The sequence below is a fragment of the Phoenix dactylifera genome, unplaced genomic scaffold (genome assembly GCF_009389715.1).
Source record: "Phoenix dactylifera cultivar Barhee BC4 unplaced genomic scaffold, palm_55x_up_171113_PBpolish2nd_filt_p 000112F, whole genome shotgun sequence".
Lineage (NCBI taxonomy): Eukaryota > Viridiplantae > Streptophyta > Magnoliopsida > Arecales > Arecaceae > Phoenix > Phoenix dactylifera.
The window spans coordinates 1,039,115-1,057,840 of record NW_024067684.1 but is presented as its reverse complement, the minus strand read 5'-3'; the positions used below and the strand labels follow the sequence as shown (position 1 = coordinate 1,057,840).

The 18,726-nt window shown below is 36.3% G+C and overlaps 2 protein-coding genes and 1 non-coding gene across 5 annotated transcripts; all 3 read right to left on the bottom strand.

Moving 5' to 3' along the window:
* Nucleotides 1–4,320: 4,320 nt before the first annotated feature.
* Nucleotides 4,321–4,400, bottom strand: TRNAL-UAG. Its single transcript has one exon. It is a non-coding gene; the product is annotated as a tRNA-Leu (tRNA).
* Nucleotides 4,401–6,605: 2,205 nt separating this feature from the next.
* LOC103718000 lies at nucleotides 6,606–9,979 on the bottom strand. Its single transcript, XM_008806616.4, has 3 exons — nucleotides 9,667–9,979; nucleotides 7,132–7,353; nucleotides 6,606–7,052 (listed from the first exon to the last, which is right to left on the bottom strand). The coding sequence occupies exons 1-3, from the start codon at nucleotides 9,859–9,861 to the stop codon at nucleotides 6,825–6,827; spliced, it is 645 nt and encodes a 214-aa protein (XP_008804838.1). The 5' UTR covers nucleotides 9,862–9,979; the 3' UTR covers nucleotides 6,606–6,824.
* A 2,309-nt stretch (nucleotides 9,980–12,288) lies between these two features.
* On the bottom strand, nucleotides 12,289–17,298 carry LOC103717999 (60S ribosomal protein L10a). 3 transcript variants are annotated; one of them, XM_008806614.4, is made up of 6 exons: nucleotides 17,192–17,298; nucleotides 16,847–16,893; nucleotides 15,443–15,662; nucleotides 14,940–15,105; nucleotides 13,563–13,768; nucleotides 12,289–12,579 (listed from the first exon to the last, which is right to left on the bottom strand). In XM_008806614.4, exons 2-6 carry the CDS (start codon nucleotides 16,849–16,851, stop codon nucleotides 12,526–12,528), a joined length of 651 nt encoding a protein of 216 aa, XP_008804836.1. In that variant the 5' UTR covers nucleotides 16,852–16,893; nucleotides 17,192–17,298; the 3' UTR covers nucleotides 12,289–12,525. The 3 variants fall into 3 exon arrangements, with proteins under 3 accessions (XP_008804836.1, XP_008804837.1, XP_026664616.1); XM_008806615.4 differs by having other exon boundaries at nucleotides 16,847–16,925; nucleotides 17,192–17,281; XM_026808815.2 differs by having other exon boundaries at nucleotides 16,847–16,889; nucleotides 17,192–17,238.
* Nucleotides 17,299–18,726: the final 1,428 nt, after the last annotated feature.

Here is an 18,726-nt window from a genome sequence, read left to right as displayed (position 1 = left end):
GGACCTTTTGACCCTTTTGGCTGGATACTTGGGATGAGAAAGAAACACAAATTATATCTATGGCTAAGTAGACCATCACAAAAATTTCATTATGATTTAGCTTTTTTTAGTGAAATTCAGATTTAGTATTTTGCAGATTTTTTTTCCAAATAGAAGCTCCACAACTAAAAACTCTCTCTCTCTCTCTCTAAATATAAATATATATATATATATATGTATGTATGTATGTATATATGTATGTATGTATGTATGTATGTATGTATGTATGTATGTGTGTGTGTGTATATATGTATGTATATGTATATATATATATATATATATATATATATATATATATATATATATATATATATATATATGTATGTATGTATGTATATATATATATATGTATGTATATATATATATATATATATATGTATGTATATATATATATATGTATGTATATATATATATATATATGTATGTATATATATGTATATATGTGTATGTATATATATATGTGTGTGTATATGTATATATATGTGTGTGTATGTGTATGTACATACATATGCATGCGACACACGTTGAAATTGACATTAGCCAATGTGGCAGACCGACAAATGAGGGCTCACCGCATGGTTGTAGGATAACCACTCAAAGCTTACCACGTGGCTGAACTAGAAAACACACTGAATCCTTCACACTTCAAACTCTCCTCCTAGATGGCAACAGCTCGGCCATGTTTGCCAACTATTTCCAAACAAATACGATATATGAGCAATCCACACAATCGAGAAGCATAGGCATGATTTATAGGCATAATAAGCGGGCTATTACCATAATAGCTAATGTATGTGCCCAAACTACTTGGTGACAAGCTTCGGTCCTCACCTATATATCGCATTTTCGAAGGCCCTTCAAATAAATTCTCTTTTGACTCTCTTACATTGCCTCTCTATTATTCTTGAGCCTCCTCTTATTTTGAGAGTCGTGTTTGACTTAGGCATCAGAGTGTCCCTCATTAGACACACTTCGGTGGGTGAACGTCTTTATTATCATTATTTCAGGTCGGATCCAGCATCAAAACAATGGTCAGAGTGAGATCTCTACCATCCAACGTCAACTTGGAGATGTGCTGTGTTGAAGCCATCGCCATTCAAGCGTGGCGGCTACCGGACCATCATTGCGGAAGCATGCAGTGACCCTTAGCCAACCTTTACAATCTGAATGGCGAACGAGCTAAGCTCTCTAACTACCCCATCATCTTGGCGTCTTGGTCAGGTTGATTCCCAGCGACAATAGTATGTATGTATGTATATATGTATTCATGTATTGTGTGTATATATATAGTTTGTAAAAATGAATTGAGCCATAAAAGAAGATAAAAATAGACATATATAACTAATGCTTTTAGCTAGATTGTATAAGATTCAAATTGTGGGTATTGCTTGTAAAAAGATTGTCAATCTAAACCAAGGTGGGTCAAGGCAACAAAAACGGTACAAAAGGCGGGCAAGCATAATAATTTTTGATTGCAAGTATAAACTAGTATGAATCAAGTTATGGACTAATATGAAACTAGGGTATTTAAAAATTAAATAGGAAGAAATCGTACATGCTTAATACATTTTGATTGTAAGTATAAACAAGTATGAATGAAATTATAAAAAATAAAAATTTAAAACCTTATTTTTTTATAAAGAATTAGTTGCTTAATTAATATTTTTAGATGGCATGTATGAGGTTCATATCTTTGGGTTTTCTCAACAAAAGATTGTAAGCACAAACTAATATGAATCGTTGTAAACTAGTAAATTAAATAGCAAGAGACATACATATTTATAAGTGTAAGTGTGAACAAGCATCAATGAAATTATAAAATAAAAAAATATGATTTTAATTTATGAACTAGTATGAATCAAGCTATAAAAAAATTAAATAGCGAAAGACATACATACTTAATATTTTTAGATTGTAAATACGAACAAGTATCAATGAAATTATAAAATATAAAAAAATATAAATTGGTGTATCTTAAGTAAATATGAATCAACTTATGAACTAGTACTAGTCAAGCTAAAAAAAATAAATAGCGAAAAACATGCATACTTAATATTTTTAGATTGTAAATATGAACAGGACTAGAATTGGCTAAAAATATGAACTAGGACTAGAACTCCTAGCTCTACATATAGGATGACTTTGCTTTCACGGAATAAAAATAGTCTTATTCTTTAGCTGGCTGGTCTTGTTAAGCATAGAACTGGAAGGATACATGTCACATTAAAGGTTAGTAAGAATATTTCAATTCTCTTATTAAGAGCCAATAGGGTCCTGGTGTTAGAAATATTTTTTTTTTCTATGTATCCTAGATTTGCTTGTTATTGACCAAAATCTCCTCTTTTCAAAAAGCATGAAAATTTTATTATATAGCCAGATCTTGGTAAGGAAATTGGCCCTTCCAACCTTTTTGGGCCAGATACTTGGAATGAGAAAGAAAGGCAAGTTATATCTATAGCTAGGTAGACCATCATCATAAGAATTTTGTTATGACTTAGGTTTTTTTATGGTGAAATTCTGATTTTGCTATTGTATAAAGATAGCAGATCTTTTCAGAATGGAAGCTCTTCAACTACTCCCTCTCTATACATGTATACATGTATGTGTGTATGTATGTATGTATGTATGTATGTGTGTGTGTGTGTGTATATTACAATTAGTAATTAGTCTATCTCAAACGCAAACAATAACGTAGTTTGTAAACATGAATTGTGGTGTAAAAGAAAATGAGAAACAGGCATATACAATTAATACTTTTAGATAGATTTTATAAGATCCAAATCGTGGGTATTGCTCAAAAAAAAAAAGGATTGTAAATATAAACCAATATGAGTCAAGGCAATAGAATTGAACAAAAAGCAAGCAGGCATACTTCACAGTTTTAGATTGTAAGTATAAATGAGTGTCAATCAAGTTACAGACTAACATGAATCAAGGTATTTAAGGACTAAATAGAAGGAGACATGCATTCTTAATACTTTCAGATTTTGAGTATAAACAAGCATAAATGAAATTATAAAAATATAAAAGTTAAAAATTATAAAAATTTTATAAGAAATTGACAAGCAGATATACATAATTAATATGTTTAGATGGACGTATAAGGTTCAAATCTTGGGTTTTGCTCAACAAAAGAAGATTGTAAGTATAGACCAAAACAAATCAAGTTATAAAATAGTAAATTAAATAGCAAAAGACATACATATTTAATATTTTTAGATTGCAAGTATGAATAAGTATCAATGAAATTATAAAAATATAAAAGATATGAATTAGTGTAAATTAAATAAATATGAATCAAGTTATATGCTAGTATGGATCAAGATTATAAAAATTTAAATGGCAAAAGGCATGCATACTTAATATTTTTAGATTGTAAGCACGAACAAGTAATGAAATTATAAAATATTTAAAAAAATGTAAAGATGTAAATTAAACTAAATATGAATCAAGTTATGAACTATCATGAATTAAGGTATAAAAAATTAAATAGCAAAAGACATACGTACTTAATATTTTTAGACTGTAAGTATGACCAAGTATCAATGAAATTATAGAAGTATTAAAAAAAATATGAATTGGTGTATAAAGCTGAAAAAATTAAGGTTTATTTTGACAGCTGTGGGAGACATGCATTCTTAATACTTTCAGATTTTGAGTATAAACAAGCATAAATGAAATTATAAAAATATAAAAGTTAAAAATTATAAAATTTTTATAAGAAATTGACAAGCAGATATACATAATTAATATGTTTAGATGGACGTATAAGGTTCAAATCTTGGGTTTTGCTCAACAAAAGAAGATTGTAAGTATAGACCAAAACAAATCAAGTTGTAAAATAGTAAATTAAATAGCAAAAGACATACATATTTAATATTTTTAGATTGCAAGTATGAATAAGTATCAATGAAATTATAAAAATATAAAAGATATGAATTAGTGTAAATTAAATAAATATGAATCAAGTTATATGCTAGTATGAATCAAGATTATAAAAATTTAAATGGCAAAAGGCATGCATACTTAATATTTTTAGATTGTAAGCACGAACAAGTAATGAAATTATAAAATATTTAAAAAAATGTAAAGATGTAAATTAAACTAAATATGAATCAAGTTATGAACTATCATGAATTAAGGTATAAAAAATTAAATAGCAAAAGACATACGTACTTAATATTTTTAGACTGTAAGTATGACCAAGTATCAATGAAATTATAGAAGTATTAAAAAAAAATATGAATTGGTGTATAAAGCTGAAAAAATTAAGGTTTATTTTGACAGCTGTGGGATTTGAACCCACGCCCTTTCGGACCAGAGCCTAAATCTGGCGCCTTAGACCACTCGGCCAAACTGTCGAATGTGACAATTGGGTCGCGAAATCTAATTTAATCTGTGAACACCTATAAATTCCACTCGCAGAAAGGTGACGTGCAAGGAATCCACCTTGCCGATACTTTTAATTCTGACCACTAATGTGGGAAACCATCTTCTTTCTTTAGTTGCCAAGAGAAAAATTGTTATTAAGGAGTGAGATGGTGGCGCCTCCCTATGTTTGTAGCTTTCAGATAACATCCTTTTCTTTTACTTAAATCACTTTTCTCATATTTATTTTATATAGCCTTCTAGAGAGAGAATTTTTTATAAGAGTTTAGTAATTTTTATGAGTATGGGGTCTAATAACGAGGCGGCGAATCTTGGTTATACTTCTCCAAATTGATGTTGTCTGTGTTGAAGAGATTAGATTTTGTCATTTGTTGGCTTCAGCAGTACCAATGGGCCGGCCTATTCTCATGGTGAATCCTTAATGATAGCTGCTCTCTCTACTATGGGAACTCAGTATGGTTCAAGTTTCATATGTTTATAGAGGGGCCGATGAGCCTGCTAATGAGTGATTAGTTCTCTGAAGTCTCTTAAGCAATGAGTCTCTAATATTCGTACGGCTCTATCGGGCCGATGTGAAGCTGATGTGTGCTCGGTTTTATATTCTTACCTTACTAATAATGGGAGAAGATGTGGAAGTTCCGAATTATATCTAAAATTAAAGTTTTCTTATGAAAGTTACTTTGCCAATAACCTGTTTATAGGTCGGGCCATGGCAGGCAAAGGCGGCGCTTTGCTTAAAGATACGCTCAAGGCTCAAGCTTCAAACTTCATAACCTTTATTTTATTTTTTAAAAAATACTAAAATATTTTAAAAGATTTTAAAAATACTAAATGTGAATAATTAAATATTGCCAATAAGATGGAATATGTCAATTTTCCCATCAAGTTTATATATCAATAATAATTATCGATTAAGTATACAAATACATCAAATATTAACAAATAACAGAATAAAAGTAAAATATCAGGCTGAGCCGGTTTTAATTTTCAATCCCGAGCTCGGCTCATTTATTAAAGGTCTATTGGATATTCTTATAGGATTGAGCTAAAAATTCTATAGGAGTTGAACCTGTTGGTTTATCCACCTCGCATTTCATGAGAGTATGTCCCAACCTAGCCTACCTAGCCTTTAAGCTGCGGGAAGAAAATAAAAAATTCCCCCAAGATTTTAGGTTGGGCGGTATTTGGTTGATACAGGGCAATATTTTTACACAGTATTAGATGAAGGTTGAAATGGCAACCTGAATCTCTTCAATAGGTCTATAATGGATGGTGGTTAAAGCCACATGCTGTGTTGCGTGTTTGGACCCTGAACGGGGAATGTTGTTGTTAGCAAACTCACTACTGTCCATTTGGAAAGCTAGAAATTCTAAGGTGTTCGATGGGGCCTGCATACCTGCGACGCTATCAACCCATTTAGGTGTCCATGAACTCCTTTAGACGCAATTCTTTTGTCTACTGATCACTTGGTGGCACTTGGATCTGTTGCTCGAGAGCATGAAAGCAGGCTAAGTCTTTGTCAAAGCTTCTTCCACTCATGCTGCTTCAGTTATTCAGACTGTATATCGCTTCCTTAAAGCTTCATTCGGAATGCTGCGCGAGGGATTATGCCACCGCCGTAGGGAGATCTAGGCCCAAACTTTTGTTTGGAAGATATTTTATCGAGATTTGCTATCTCGATACCCAACCCCAGATTGATATCATTCTAGTACAATATTTGTTTGGAATATTAGTATTTCATGCAGGTATGATTAATACAATACCAGTACCAACCCGTACGGCAAACCTCGAACTGTATTCGGCTTTAGCATGTAATCTGTTCCGAGCTCTTAGGAGGGTATACCAATAGAGGATGTAACTGAGCCTTTTGTTGAGCACCATCAATGCATCAAAGGCCCTTCTTTTGTTTGCAAAATATAAAAACTATGAAAGTAATGTTAATTTGGGCTTAAACCAGGCTTAAATTAGGCTATAATGCAAGCTTGAGCCAAAGTTGATTCAAGCTTCCAGAGTTATTCAGTTCAGACTCCAGAGTAGCTTTTTTTTTTTCTGAAAGGAGACTGCTTCACCCTCATCCACCTACCAAAAGGAACAAGCACGAGCATTGAGGCAAGGTCTCAAATCAATTCATATGGTGTGGGCTTGTGATGACCAGCATTTGCTGATGATAAGAAACAACTTATATGCGGGATCATTCTTCACATACAAAAACACAATTCTAGCCTACAATAGAACATAGAACTTGTTCTTTTCTCATACAGAATATCAATTACAAAATCACCGGCAAATCGGGTCCGGTAACAGCCACCGCGATGGCACAGCAGTAGTAACCTTGCACCCTATTAGCAGGCAAAAACACTGTTGCTTCCATGATAAAGGATAAAATAATAATGATATTAATCTGTCCCCCATTTCCGGACGACTCTTTCTTTGGCAGACACTTGGGTCTGGTATGTGTTGCTTACCATTTGATCCAGGGGTCCAGATCCAGAAACAGGTGCGACGGCTTTTCCAGTTAGATGTGATGAAATAAAGATGAACCAATTCCTTGCACCTCGCAGTACAAACAGCAGTGAATTGAAGACAACAGCAAACATCACACTGCCCTTTGCTAGCAGGAGATACTGTGAAGAAGAACGAACAGCATCAGCATAAAAAATCCGAAGTTGCAGAATTAGAAGTAGATAATATATCGTCTCGTACCAAGGAAACAATGCCTATGATAGCAAGGATTGCTTGCTGTGCTTCCTCCCAGAAGTGCTCTCCACCAAACCACCCAAACCATCCGCCGCCTCCAAACCAGCCTCCTCGACCTGATGCACCTCCACCACCCTTTTCCTGCCTCTGCTCGATTTCTCTATTCCATTTTTCAAACTCAGTTTTCTTCTCACCAAGTGCACCTTCTAGGGCTTTTCTAGCTTGCTCCTGCAGCCAGGAAAAATGCTCAACAATGAGAAAACCCTGTAAAGTGCCAGGTGAAAGTTTCACGCTGGAAGGAAAATTGAACACCTCACCACCCGATTTTATTTTTATATTTACTTTTTTTGGGCAGCATATAAGGCCAACGGAAATATGATAGGTCAAATACTGAAAAAGATTCCTCTACACTGCCATTTAAAACATAAATAAAGTTGCTAGATATCTCTATCGACTAGATTCTTAAAACTTCAACAACCATGGCAATGCAAGCAACTCCATGCTTATTTCAACCATGGAGTGAAAACATTATATTGCCCAGATGTTCATTCGGAATGTCAGGCATGTTATCGCTTCAACTTTATCCTAGATGACTAGAAGAGCATTACAATCACCTTCAACAAAATGTCCAACCCAAAATTTCAGATCTTTTTTCCTAGATGGTCCCTGTCCTTTTTTTAACTGAACAATTTTGCAGACTGTAAATAATAAACCTGGTTGCACTAAATCAGAATGTGCTCATTTATTCCCTTTTACCAGTACACATTCTCAAATTTGATCCTGGAATCTACCAAAAACAAGTATGGATATTCAAATGCGGCCATGATGCTGAAAATTAGAAGACATCTCAGTAGATAACCTCTAGCAGAATGTTGTATGCAATAACTGCTAGATTTTAAAAAAAGATTAATATCAGTTAACCATATTATCTAAGAGCAACAACTATTATGTTCCAGAGTCCAACTTATATTGTGGTTGAGGTTCTCTGTAAGGGCCTGCAGGCAAAATTTCTGTTGCATGCCTCCCTTTCATTTGAGTCAGAACCTGTCCCACCAGAAGTTTCATGCGCTGCTTCAAACAATCAGTTAGAACAATCTTAGCAGTTAAGATATCGACAGGGAAAAAGCTTGATCCTTGCTCATTATTATCATGACAACACAATCTACTGCAAAGATAATTGTGAAAGTAGACTTCAACTTACGATGATAAAACATATAGCAAAACATAATGCAGGAATAAATGAAATCAGAGCTATTTAGGTAAAAGAAGAAATGTGGGATTAAAGAAGCATAATGAAAATCACAGTCTAATGCATCAGATTTCATTCTAAATGCATGGAACAGAAGGAACCATTCTACTTGAAATTCTCATGCTTGTATCAACTCAAATGGGAATGGAACATGTTGAGGGTCTTGGTCAGCAATTGCACCTCAATATTCATTCATTGAGTATTCAAAGAAAGTTTGTCCACCTTTGTAAACTCTCATTTGTATAGCCAATTGTACATCCAAATAATTTCTTTTAGCAATCTTTATCCCTTTAAGAAGCCACAACCGGTGTTTCAAGGTTACTAAGCCATTCATTATTCTCACATGTTAAAGAATAAGTGAGAAGAACCTAGGCTTCATATTGTCTGCATCCAGGAGATTGGTTATAGGCCCTTGAACCTCCATTATGAAGAGTTTCCCTAAAGCCACACTTCACCAATAGGAAGTTAAAACTTACATAAAAAGTGAAACACAATAGTTATCTAGAAAGCTTATTGACATGCTGAGGTAAGCTTATGAAGAAGTAAGCTGTCATCAATCTACTAAGCTTAATGCATTAGATAAGTTTCTGGCTTTGCTCCTACAGCCATACCTCCGCCTCTGAGGTGAGCTTGCAGGATTTCCAAACCATTAGAAGCATACGTGAAATTTGCTTTGAAAAGACTATCAGGTCTATCCAATCGACCGCATTTTGTACTTTAAAAATGAACTCAGACATTTGAACGCAATCACTATTTCAACAAAACAAGGTTATAGCAATCGCATGCTTTCTATATCATGAAGCATCATCTCTCAGGATAAATAAGTGGAGATGCAAACGGTTTGGAGCCCTTAACACGCCATAGAAGCTACTTCAACAAAAGGCTCGCACGTTCGCAATCACCCCACGCATCTATGCCAGCTCTTAGCTTCGACCCAAGTAGTAATCCGGGTCTAGCATATACTCTTCAAAATCAATTTCAAGATTGCATTCGTAAACATATCGTTTCCCAACTCTATTAATAGTGAATCAGATTAGTTCATAATGTTACAAATAGTTTCCTCAAAGTGTTATTGTTACATATGAATGATTGCTTGGTTGTGCAATGAAATTACAAATCCAACTTCGCTAATAATTTTCAAAATCAAGCACAATTTTTCCTCTTCTTCATTCCCATTTTACCAAACACCTTGCAATCATTGTTGAAACTCGAGAAATGCAAAGGAACAATAAGAAGAAATTAATCTAATATTCTTCGAGGACGGGAGAGAGAGAGTGAGAGAGGTAGCTCACTTGCTTGCGGCCGCCCCCAAAGAAGTTGGAGTGGCGGCCCTCGCACTCCAACTCCTTCTGGAGAGCCGCCCATCTAGGGTGAGGGTTTCCGAGGAAGGCATCCCGGGAGCCGTAGAGAGAGATCCGCGTGGAAGATAGCGAGGGGCGGCCGAGGGATTGGTAGGGCGCGTGTACCTTCGTCAGAACCTGCGCCATGGCCCGTACAAAGAGAGCTCCCTCGTTCTATTTTTCTCCGCGGGACTCGGCCTCTTCCTTTATTTTTTTGCTGGAAATACTCGGCCTCTTCCTTTGTCGTTGGGCGTAAGACGGAATTTTAGGTCCGAAATTTCGCGTGGAAATATATGTGCGACCTCCGGTTCTGACGGTCCGATGGTTGATCAGATCGGTGGATTAAGCTTCGGTGGTGGAAACTTCTAAAAGGGGTAAAAGTCATTGACTCGTTCTCATAGATCAGTGGGTCCAACCATACTTGTTGTCATTTTAGAATTTTTATAAAATTATTTTCTTTGTAGGGATTTTTTTGTTATCTGGATTTTTTTGTTATTTTGAAAGCCCATATTTTTTTGGTCCATACATTATTTAAGATTATGCTATAATGAATGAAAATGATTATTCTCTTCTTTTAGCCTTTGTGTGAAGCCTTGAGCTAGACCTAGGTGCGAAGCCTAGTTTTCTCCCTCTCTTCTTCCTCTCCTCTCCTTCTTTTCTCTTTCTTCCTCTTTTTTTCTGTTGTCCTGCATCAACTTTGATATCAAACTTGCCGGGGGATAACCTTTGCTTTGAAGCTGAAAACTCTAATGTTTCTTTAAATCATGGAACAATGTTGCTTCTCAATACTAGTTAAGAGAAAGCGTCATACATGTCATCTTAAATTTACATGTCTGATAAATTTCATGTTCTTTTCCCGCAGTTAATTCTGCTGAAAGTTGCATGGTCTGTGAGCAGGAAGATGGACGTTAATGTTCTTCCAGTGCATATCTTACTCCCTTGGTCGAATTCTAGCAAACTCTACTTAACCCATCCTTGCTGCCAATTATATGATATGTAGTTTGTGGGGGATGATGCATTTCTACATAGGAATCCGCATGAAGAAAGTTTCTTATGTTTAATTTAGAGTTAAAATCACATAGAGCACAAATTAAATTCTAGCATATTCGTATTTGTATTTATTTTATTTGACGAATACAGATATAGATACGAATGCTCATCAAATATAAAAATATATTTATTTTAAACGGATACAAATACAAATCGGATACCGAAAGTATGAATATAAATATAGATAATTAAAATTTATAATCACAAAATCAAAAAAATTACTAAATCAATGATAAAACAAATTACTAATACGTTAATATTGTTAGTTATTTTGAATGCGATATAAAATTAAATAAAATTACAAATGAAATCGGATATTTGAATACGGATCGAATAATTGTCTGTCCATATCCATATTCTTTTTTCTTGACGAATATGAATACAAATATTGGTCGAATGCTCAAACATCTACCCATATTTGAATAAATTTGGATAAAAAATAAATCCAGATGAATATTTTCTGATCGACTTTTATTCCTAATTTAATCTGCTCTGCTGCATAGTGATTTATTGCGTTCAACGTGCAGGTGGTATCCAACCGAGTAAGGGTGGCAGATGGAAAAGGTCCTTTATGGTCAGATAAGCGCTGGATCTCTGGGATAAAGCAGCTCCTTTGATGCCATCTATTTGTTGTTGTTATTGATAATAACAGTATATTTAATAAAGTCGGCATCATGTACCTATTCATTTTTGTAACAGTTGAGCTCGTTAACACCAAAATTATTTATCCACAATGATGTAAATGGATGAGCGGTCTTGCCTAGTCTTATGCTGTGAATTTTTAAAAGACAGATTGGATCTATGTGATGTCTGAAAAATCAAAGAAAAAAAAAGGTTATGGTTCAGAATCTCCCAATCCCTGATTCTATCCTTAATCCAATCAGATTTTCTAGGACCCATATTCTCTAACATGGATAAAAGTCAGATCAGCCAAACTTCTCACCTTCGAGATATCCTGCAAGATACACCTCATGATCTGATTACCTGCAAGAATTTCTCCCAACTCACTTAATGGTACCTTCACCAAGTTTACATCCTCCTTGGTGCATGTTTTGTACCATAAAAATGTATAGCTCTTGACAGCCACCATGTCATCTATCTGCTATCCTCTAGTAACCTTGCAACCTTCCAACTACCAACCATCCCTTTTCTCTTCCCCCAGAGCCTGAATTCTCACATATCATTTCACCTTATTAAAGCATCTAACAACTCTTGCGACCACTACTTAGGCCAGTAAACGATTCACTCACCTCAGCTGCACGCTTCGACCAAGCAGAAGTATAGACAAGCAGGTACTGGAGTCACAGAGGAGGCTGCCAAACAAGGATTATCCAAATTGATGTAATGTTATGTTTGGGGTGATTACGAATGGACCAAGGGTAGCCCTCCTGCAGAAAGAATTCACAAGCCCTCCTGCTATGTCCACATCAATTCAACCACCCAGTCCCCTTGGCAATCTATAATAAACATTGGACAAAAATCGCACAGCAATAGAGTTCTGGCAAACTACAACATTATAGTATATGGAGATGAAGAATTCATTCACTTTGATCTTCTCAAATCAAAACCAATGAACCGAAATTCATAACAATGCATTCCATCATAAGTTTTAAGAGATACCAAACACCAAAATCTCCTTAAGACCATAAGAAACAAAACTTTGGATTAAAAACTCACAGATGTTGATAACAAGACCTGAACAAACAAAATGATAACCGAGTATTCCCTAGTCACAGATTACCAGCCGAGCTAAAGAACTACTTAGAATACTCGATATGGCTTACCCATGGTGCTCTTCAGGTACAAACACCTCACCTGTAATCATGCAGAGTGGAATGAGAGATGTTAGAAATCTGTACATGTCAAACTAGCTAAATAAATAATAATCCTTAGAAAAGACAGGCCCAGTAAAAATGAAATATGCACTACATCAATTGTATAAATCCAGACAAGATAAGGTTACAAAATAATAATAAACATGCACAGAACAAATGCTTATAAAAAGCCAAATTGATGAAGAAAATCATAAAGATAGTCATGATAGCTGCAACATCCAGATAGCATACCCTGGGCTACAGATATGAAGGTCTGCACCCTAAGGGAAAATGTTACAGGATCTTGCCGCCATCAAGGCTGGCAGGCTAGTGGTTCATCCATAGAGCCATGCTAGAGTTGAATGTACAAGAAAAAAGCTGTCAGATTTATCCACATCGTGATGTTCAAGAAAAACAGCACTTCTAGTTAGTTTCTTGGTTATCTAATTCAAATTATGGCAAAAGCTTAAACTAAACAACTCTAAAGGACTGTTTGGCACTTCTTTAAAAAGTGCTTTTGCAACATTTAAAGCAAAAAAAAACACTTCTTCGAAATAGTGTTTGGAAATATTATCTTAAAAGTGCTTCTACAAGAACATAAAGTCATGAAAGAACTTTTCGGAGAAGCAAGAAAACCTAGCATCTGGATTCTCCTCTTTGAATAATGTAGAAGCAACATGGCGTCCTAATATTCAACTACCTCTATATCCAGGTGCAGTAAAACATCCTAGAAATTGTAGATCTAGATATTTCTTTAGTCCTTTGAATAAAGTCCTACAGTTTACATAAAGTAGAAACATCAGAAATTCAGAATGTGTACATATGTTTTATATGGCATTAACAAGTTGGTAGATTTTACTGTATCAGGATAGAATGGGTGATATATTAAATCTATTTCAAACAAGAAGTTGAAAAAAAGACATGAAAAAATGTAAACAATCTAGCAGCGTGGAAATCAACAAAGATATGATATGGAGAACCCACATTTTGCCAATTCTTCTTCAACAATGACACAAGAAAGTTGACACTGAGTTGCACATTCTGAAAGATCTGCTTCTCCTCCATTGCACAATTACCCACAGCAACACCCATGCACAAAACTTTCTTGAGCTGAAATTTCACCATTGCTTTTGTCTCATTAACTTTTCCTTCCAGAGATTCCTGATGAGTCACCAATGTGGGAAACTTCCCTGCATGATAAAATGTCAAGAAAAGCACACGAGAAACAAACACATTGTAAGTTCATAATGCACAGTATGTTAATATACAGAGATCGTAAAATAAAAGGGAAAGGTTAATTACTTTATCCATGCTTCAGGTGGCTAGAGAAATTTGATGCTTAAGATTTACAAGAACTAATGATATTTAACAAATGAATATGTCAAAAGGCATAAAGTTAAAGTTGATATGGTAAGTTATATGATCATAGTCTTTGATACAGCAGTATAGGGGTGCAAATGAATCAAGCTGCTCGCGCAATCAGCTTGTTCGAGCTCAGCTCAACTAGGAAACGAGCTGAGATTAAACGCATTTCAGAGCTTGGCTCATAAATGAGCAAAGCCTGAACATGGGGCTTGTTCAAATACAATGGACAGGCCCAATTCAGCTTGACTAAAGCTTGGCTCGAAGCTTAGACAAGCCGAGCTTGAGCAAGTTTTGTTGAGCCAGTCCAAGTTCGAGACAAGCTCAAGTGGCCTGTTTATAGGCCAAGCCAAGCCCAAGCAGCCTGGTACTCAGCTCGGCTGGGCTCATTTGCAACCCTACAGAGGTAGAATAACCAGGTTCAGTGTGAAGTAAAGATTACTATGTACCAGCACAAGGGAATTGACAACTAATATTAAATAGTACATGAAGTCTGATGCTTCTCATGCCTCCTTTTTTCCATTTCAGCCTGGGATAGGACCAAAGAAAGATTTGCCAATTGAATTTAATATAGTGGTTTCACACCAATTCACTGGCCAGAGTGAGATATGGCCCATCCAACAGATTCTCAAAGAAAAGGATCTATAAATTGGATACAATATTGTACTATATCAATGGCAGTGGTGCCCAAACAACACAATAAGTATGATCCTTTGCTCTCATAGTTTTGGTATAACCAAAAGTTATCTTTCCCATAATTTAGTGTCATAAATTAATCTTCTAAAGGATGTAGCAAATTTGAAGCTCATGAGAATTAGAAAAAAAAGGGTAATATATGTAGCAAATTTGAAGCTCATGAGAATTAGAAAAAAAGGGTAAAATGCATAGTTACTTCCTGTGTGGAATTTATGCAATTTTTAAGCATCAGCATTCAAGGTCAACCGGTGCCAATCTGCTTCCAAGAAAACTCCTAACGTAAGAAATAATTAAAGTGCATGCCTGCTTTATTGAGACCAGGACCAAGAAGACGAGGAATCTGCTTAATGATTGCTTCTGATGCTAGGAAAGCATGGTACTTCTTAGCAAGCTTTTTGACCAGCTTCTTGTTTTTGTTCATCTTTTTTAGTGCTTCAACATCCATATAGTCAAGCCCTATTTTCTCTGCCTGCAGAGGACACAAACAAGAAACAGTACAATATTTGTCATTGTGGCAAACTAAAGTCAATGAAAACATGAGCATCAAGCTATTTTTGCTCTTTGGCACATTGGAATCAACATATATAATGCAGATCCATTTTACAAGTCACAGAGAATGCAGATTAAGTTAGTAAGTCCGGGATAAAATGAGAAAACAAGCTTTACCACTGAGCATAGTTGATAAATGAAGTGAAATACATTAATCAAAATTCAAAGGGGGACAGCTACTTTATAATTATTTCCTTTTAACATCCTGCAATTAATACTTCTATAATTTTATGTATATATGCACTAACATATCTCACCTCCTCAACATGCTGAGCATCACCAAGCATGCAAACCTTCATTTTTGGACGAGGGATATGAGGTAACTTCACAGACCCACTGAAACGCTTGTCCTTTTGGGGGTCATAGTTCTTCAGACCAATCTGCAGCTCAATGGTTTCAGTAAAATTACGCTTCTTCTCCCGAGAAGCATTCGTCAGCTGAGAGATTGCTTCCCTCAAAACGTCGCTCTGCAACTTGCTATAGAATAGTAAAGAGAATAGATAGTCAGATTGAACAATTAATTATTTTCAGCTCAGAAAATTCTGAAATCTAGAATAAGGTCATTGCATAATCACTATGAATTATTGAGGTAATAAACCAATCATACAAGTCTAATTCATTAAATATCATATAATAAAAAAAACAAGAGAAATTTTCATAAAACAACAAGGAGAAATACAATGCCTCATGGTTTAGAAAGTAAAGCAATAAAAGAGGGTCCTTGTTGTGGCCCATGAAAAGAGAAATGGGTATACAGTAGTAATACCAAATATTGACAATGGTAAATTATTCACATGCAACAAAGGCTTAAGAACGCGCAATAAGAAGAGCAATGAATAAGATCATGACTCAAGAAAAAGAAATAGATCACTAAACTGCAAGGGACAAAAGCTGTGAAAAAGGTTTTGGAAACTTTTAAGACACAACCAATATCTTTTTAGTGGATACGGATGCAAGAAAAGGGTTCGTACATCCGAGGCTAAAGAGTTAAAAGTATTGATCATCGTAGTTCATTGATGGCATGAGAAATGTAAGACATAATCTACAGAAAAATATTGCATCATCATTTGACCATACATGCAACAAGATGCACTGGTAACATAACTGTTGAAGTTGAGCTCCATAAAATGCCCCAAAAGCAACGAACTTTTGCTTTATATCATCATAAAAACACCAAAAATAGAACAGGAACCATTGCGCATGTGATTCTCTACCAGGTCATAATCAAAAAAGAATCCAAATTCCTAGCAAAAGGAAAAATTCCATCCGATTTAAAAAAAATGTTAAAATTGGCTAAAACCAGTCAATGAACCTAAATAGATAAAAAAAAATACTAAAAACAATGAAGTAAAGAGCTTCTGTTGTGAAAATGAACAAAAGATCGACAAAAAAGACCGCCTTTCATGTTGAAAAAGAGGGTTGAATTACACCATATCAAAATAAACTAAAACCAATCAAGTAAAGAGCTCCTGTTGCGAAAATGATCAAATGTGCGACCAAACACTGTAAGTGATTATGATATACATTAATGGTCAGGTAGAACGTAGCAACAACTTAGAACACACTAAAATCTTGGCATTCATCAAAAGGGAATATATTATTTCAAAAAAAAGCACATTTTTTAAAATACAAAAAATAAAAACAAAAAAACTAAATAATACCTCATTGCTCTGGTGGATTTCTCCTGCTTTCACTTCTACGCTCCTTCCTTCAAACAAAAGCGAACGGATCGTTAAGAGGCTGAAAAAAATCCTCCATCATAAGAATAAATCAACGACCAAAAGAACTTCAAAACACGAATCAATGAAGAAAAATCGCAGTCTTGATACTAAGATCATCAAAGATCCAATCAAAAATAAAAGAACAAAATCGAAGATAAAAAGGATGGGAAGACATCGGATTGGAGGAAAGACTACAACTGTTGGGGCTTCTAAATTCAAGGACGACAAGAAATAAAAGGGATTGGTCGCGACGGGAAGGGGAGGCGGAGGTCAAAATAGCCTTACCAAGAGATCGGCGAGAAGAGAAGAGAAGAGAAGGCGGCGGGAGAAGTGAAGCCCTGGAAATGCGAGACCTCCTCCTCGTTATATATTAGGGTTTGTCCGGAAATCCCAGGAATAGGATTATCCCTCAGAGAGCCGTTTGTGACCATGAGCCTCAATCACGGCCGTTGGATTTGGGTCTCCCGAACGTGATATGGACCGTGTGCGAGCTCATGGTTAGCAAATGGACGGTGGATGATGCGCTGCGCCTGGGTTCAGCAACGAGGTACCCTAAGAGAAGTTTGAACACATATCGACGGTGTGTAATCGCGGCCTCGGTGCTGACTAGGAATGGCAAAATTAGACGCGACCCGTCAATCTGATCTATGTTCGACCCGCCATAAACAGATTTGGATTTATCCTAAACGGGTTTGGGTCGTAAACAGATTGAACCGTTTGACCTGTTTATTAATTGGGTCGAATACGGATTTTAGATGTCTGACCTGTTTAACTGTTTAACCCGTTTATAATTTCATGCCCATAGATTTTTTTTTTTTAATTTTGTTTGCTTGCTTGCTTGCTGGGAGCTTGGGAGGGTGGGACGATCAGCCCGACCACAGTCCACAGAGTCACAGGCGGGGAGACAGAGACGAACGGGCAGCCCTTAGAAAAATCCTTTACCCAATCCCCTCACGGCTTACCCTCACTCCCACAACCCTTCTCCCCCTCCCTCCCTCCCTCCTTCCCGTTCTCAAAAATCCAAGAGCATCAAGGAAGAAGAGGTAAGAGGTCCTTTCCTTTTTGTCTTACGTTTAACACTTTTTTTTGTTCCTGTTTGTTGGAGGGCTCGAAGCTCCATCTCCATGACGGAAGATCTCCACCACCTCCGAGCCCCACCTCCGCCGCAAGCAGTGGAAGATCTTCTCCTCCTTAGTCGGCGATCAGCCGATCACCCCCGCCACCCCCTACCATCCCATCACCATCCTCAGCCCCGACAACCCCCGCGACGCCCCCCGCGACGCCCCCGGACGCTGTCGACTTGAAATCGAGCGGCGGCAGGGGCTAGGGTTAGGGCTTCGAGCCCTCCCCTCTCTCCATTCTCCTTCTTCAGCGATGAGAAGGTACAATTTCTTCGTCTTCTTCTATGTGGGGGGGGGTTTGCAGAAGGATGGGATCGTGGGAGGAAGACAGTAGGGCTGGCTGCGACTGCGAGTGAAATTTTGAATAGGTGGTTTTCCACCACAGAGAGATTTGATATTTGGAAGGAAGAGATTAGGGCGCCATTAGGGCCGGCTGTGAGCCTGTGATGCTACCCCAAATTATTTTTTTTATTAATTAAACGGGTCGGGTCGGGTTACCCGTTTAATAAACAGGTCAGATTCAGGTTGTATTTTTCTGACCTGTTTATTAAACAGGTCGGGTTTAAGTCTACAATTCTTGATCTACATCTGACCCGACCCGTTTATGTCTGACTCGACCCGATTGCCACCTTTAGTGCTGACGAGAAGTGTTTTGCATGAGTTTTTCTCGAATATCCGAGCGAAGCCTTGCCATCTTAA

Excerpts from the sequence above, each read along its gene's own strand:
- LOC103718000 (XM_008806616.4), bottom strand. The coding sequence starts at position 9,861 with ATGGCGCAGGTTCTGACGAAGGTACACGCGCCCTACCAATCCCTCGGC. Across the intron at positions 7,354-9,666 it reads TTGGGGGCGGCCGCAAGCAA|GAGCAAGCTAGAAAAGCCCT; the intron begins GTGAGCTACCTC and ends TCCTGGCTGCAG. Across the intron at positions 7,053-7,131 it reads TCATAGGCATTGTTTCCTTG|TATCTCCTGCTAGCAAAGGG; the intron begins GTACGAGACGAT and ends TCTTCTTCACAG.
- LOC103717999 (XM_008806614.4), bottom strand. Across the intron at positions 15,106-15,442 it reads ATGCTCAGCATGTTGAGGAG|GCAGAGAAAATAGGGCTTGA; the intron begins GTGAGATATGTT and ends TGTCCTCTGCAG. Across the intron at positions 12,580-13,562 it reads TGAAGAAGAATTGGCAAAAT|GTGAGGTGTTTGTACCTGAA; the intron begins GTGGGTTCTCCA and ends GCATGATTACAG.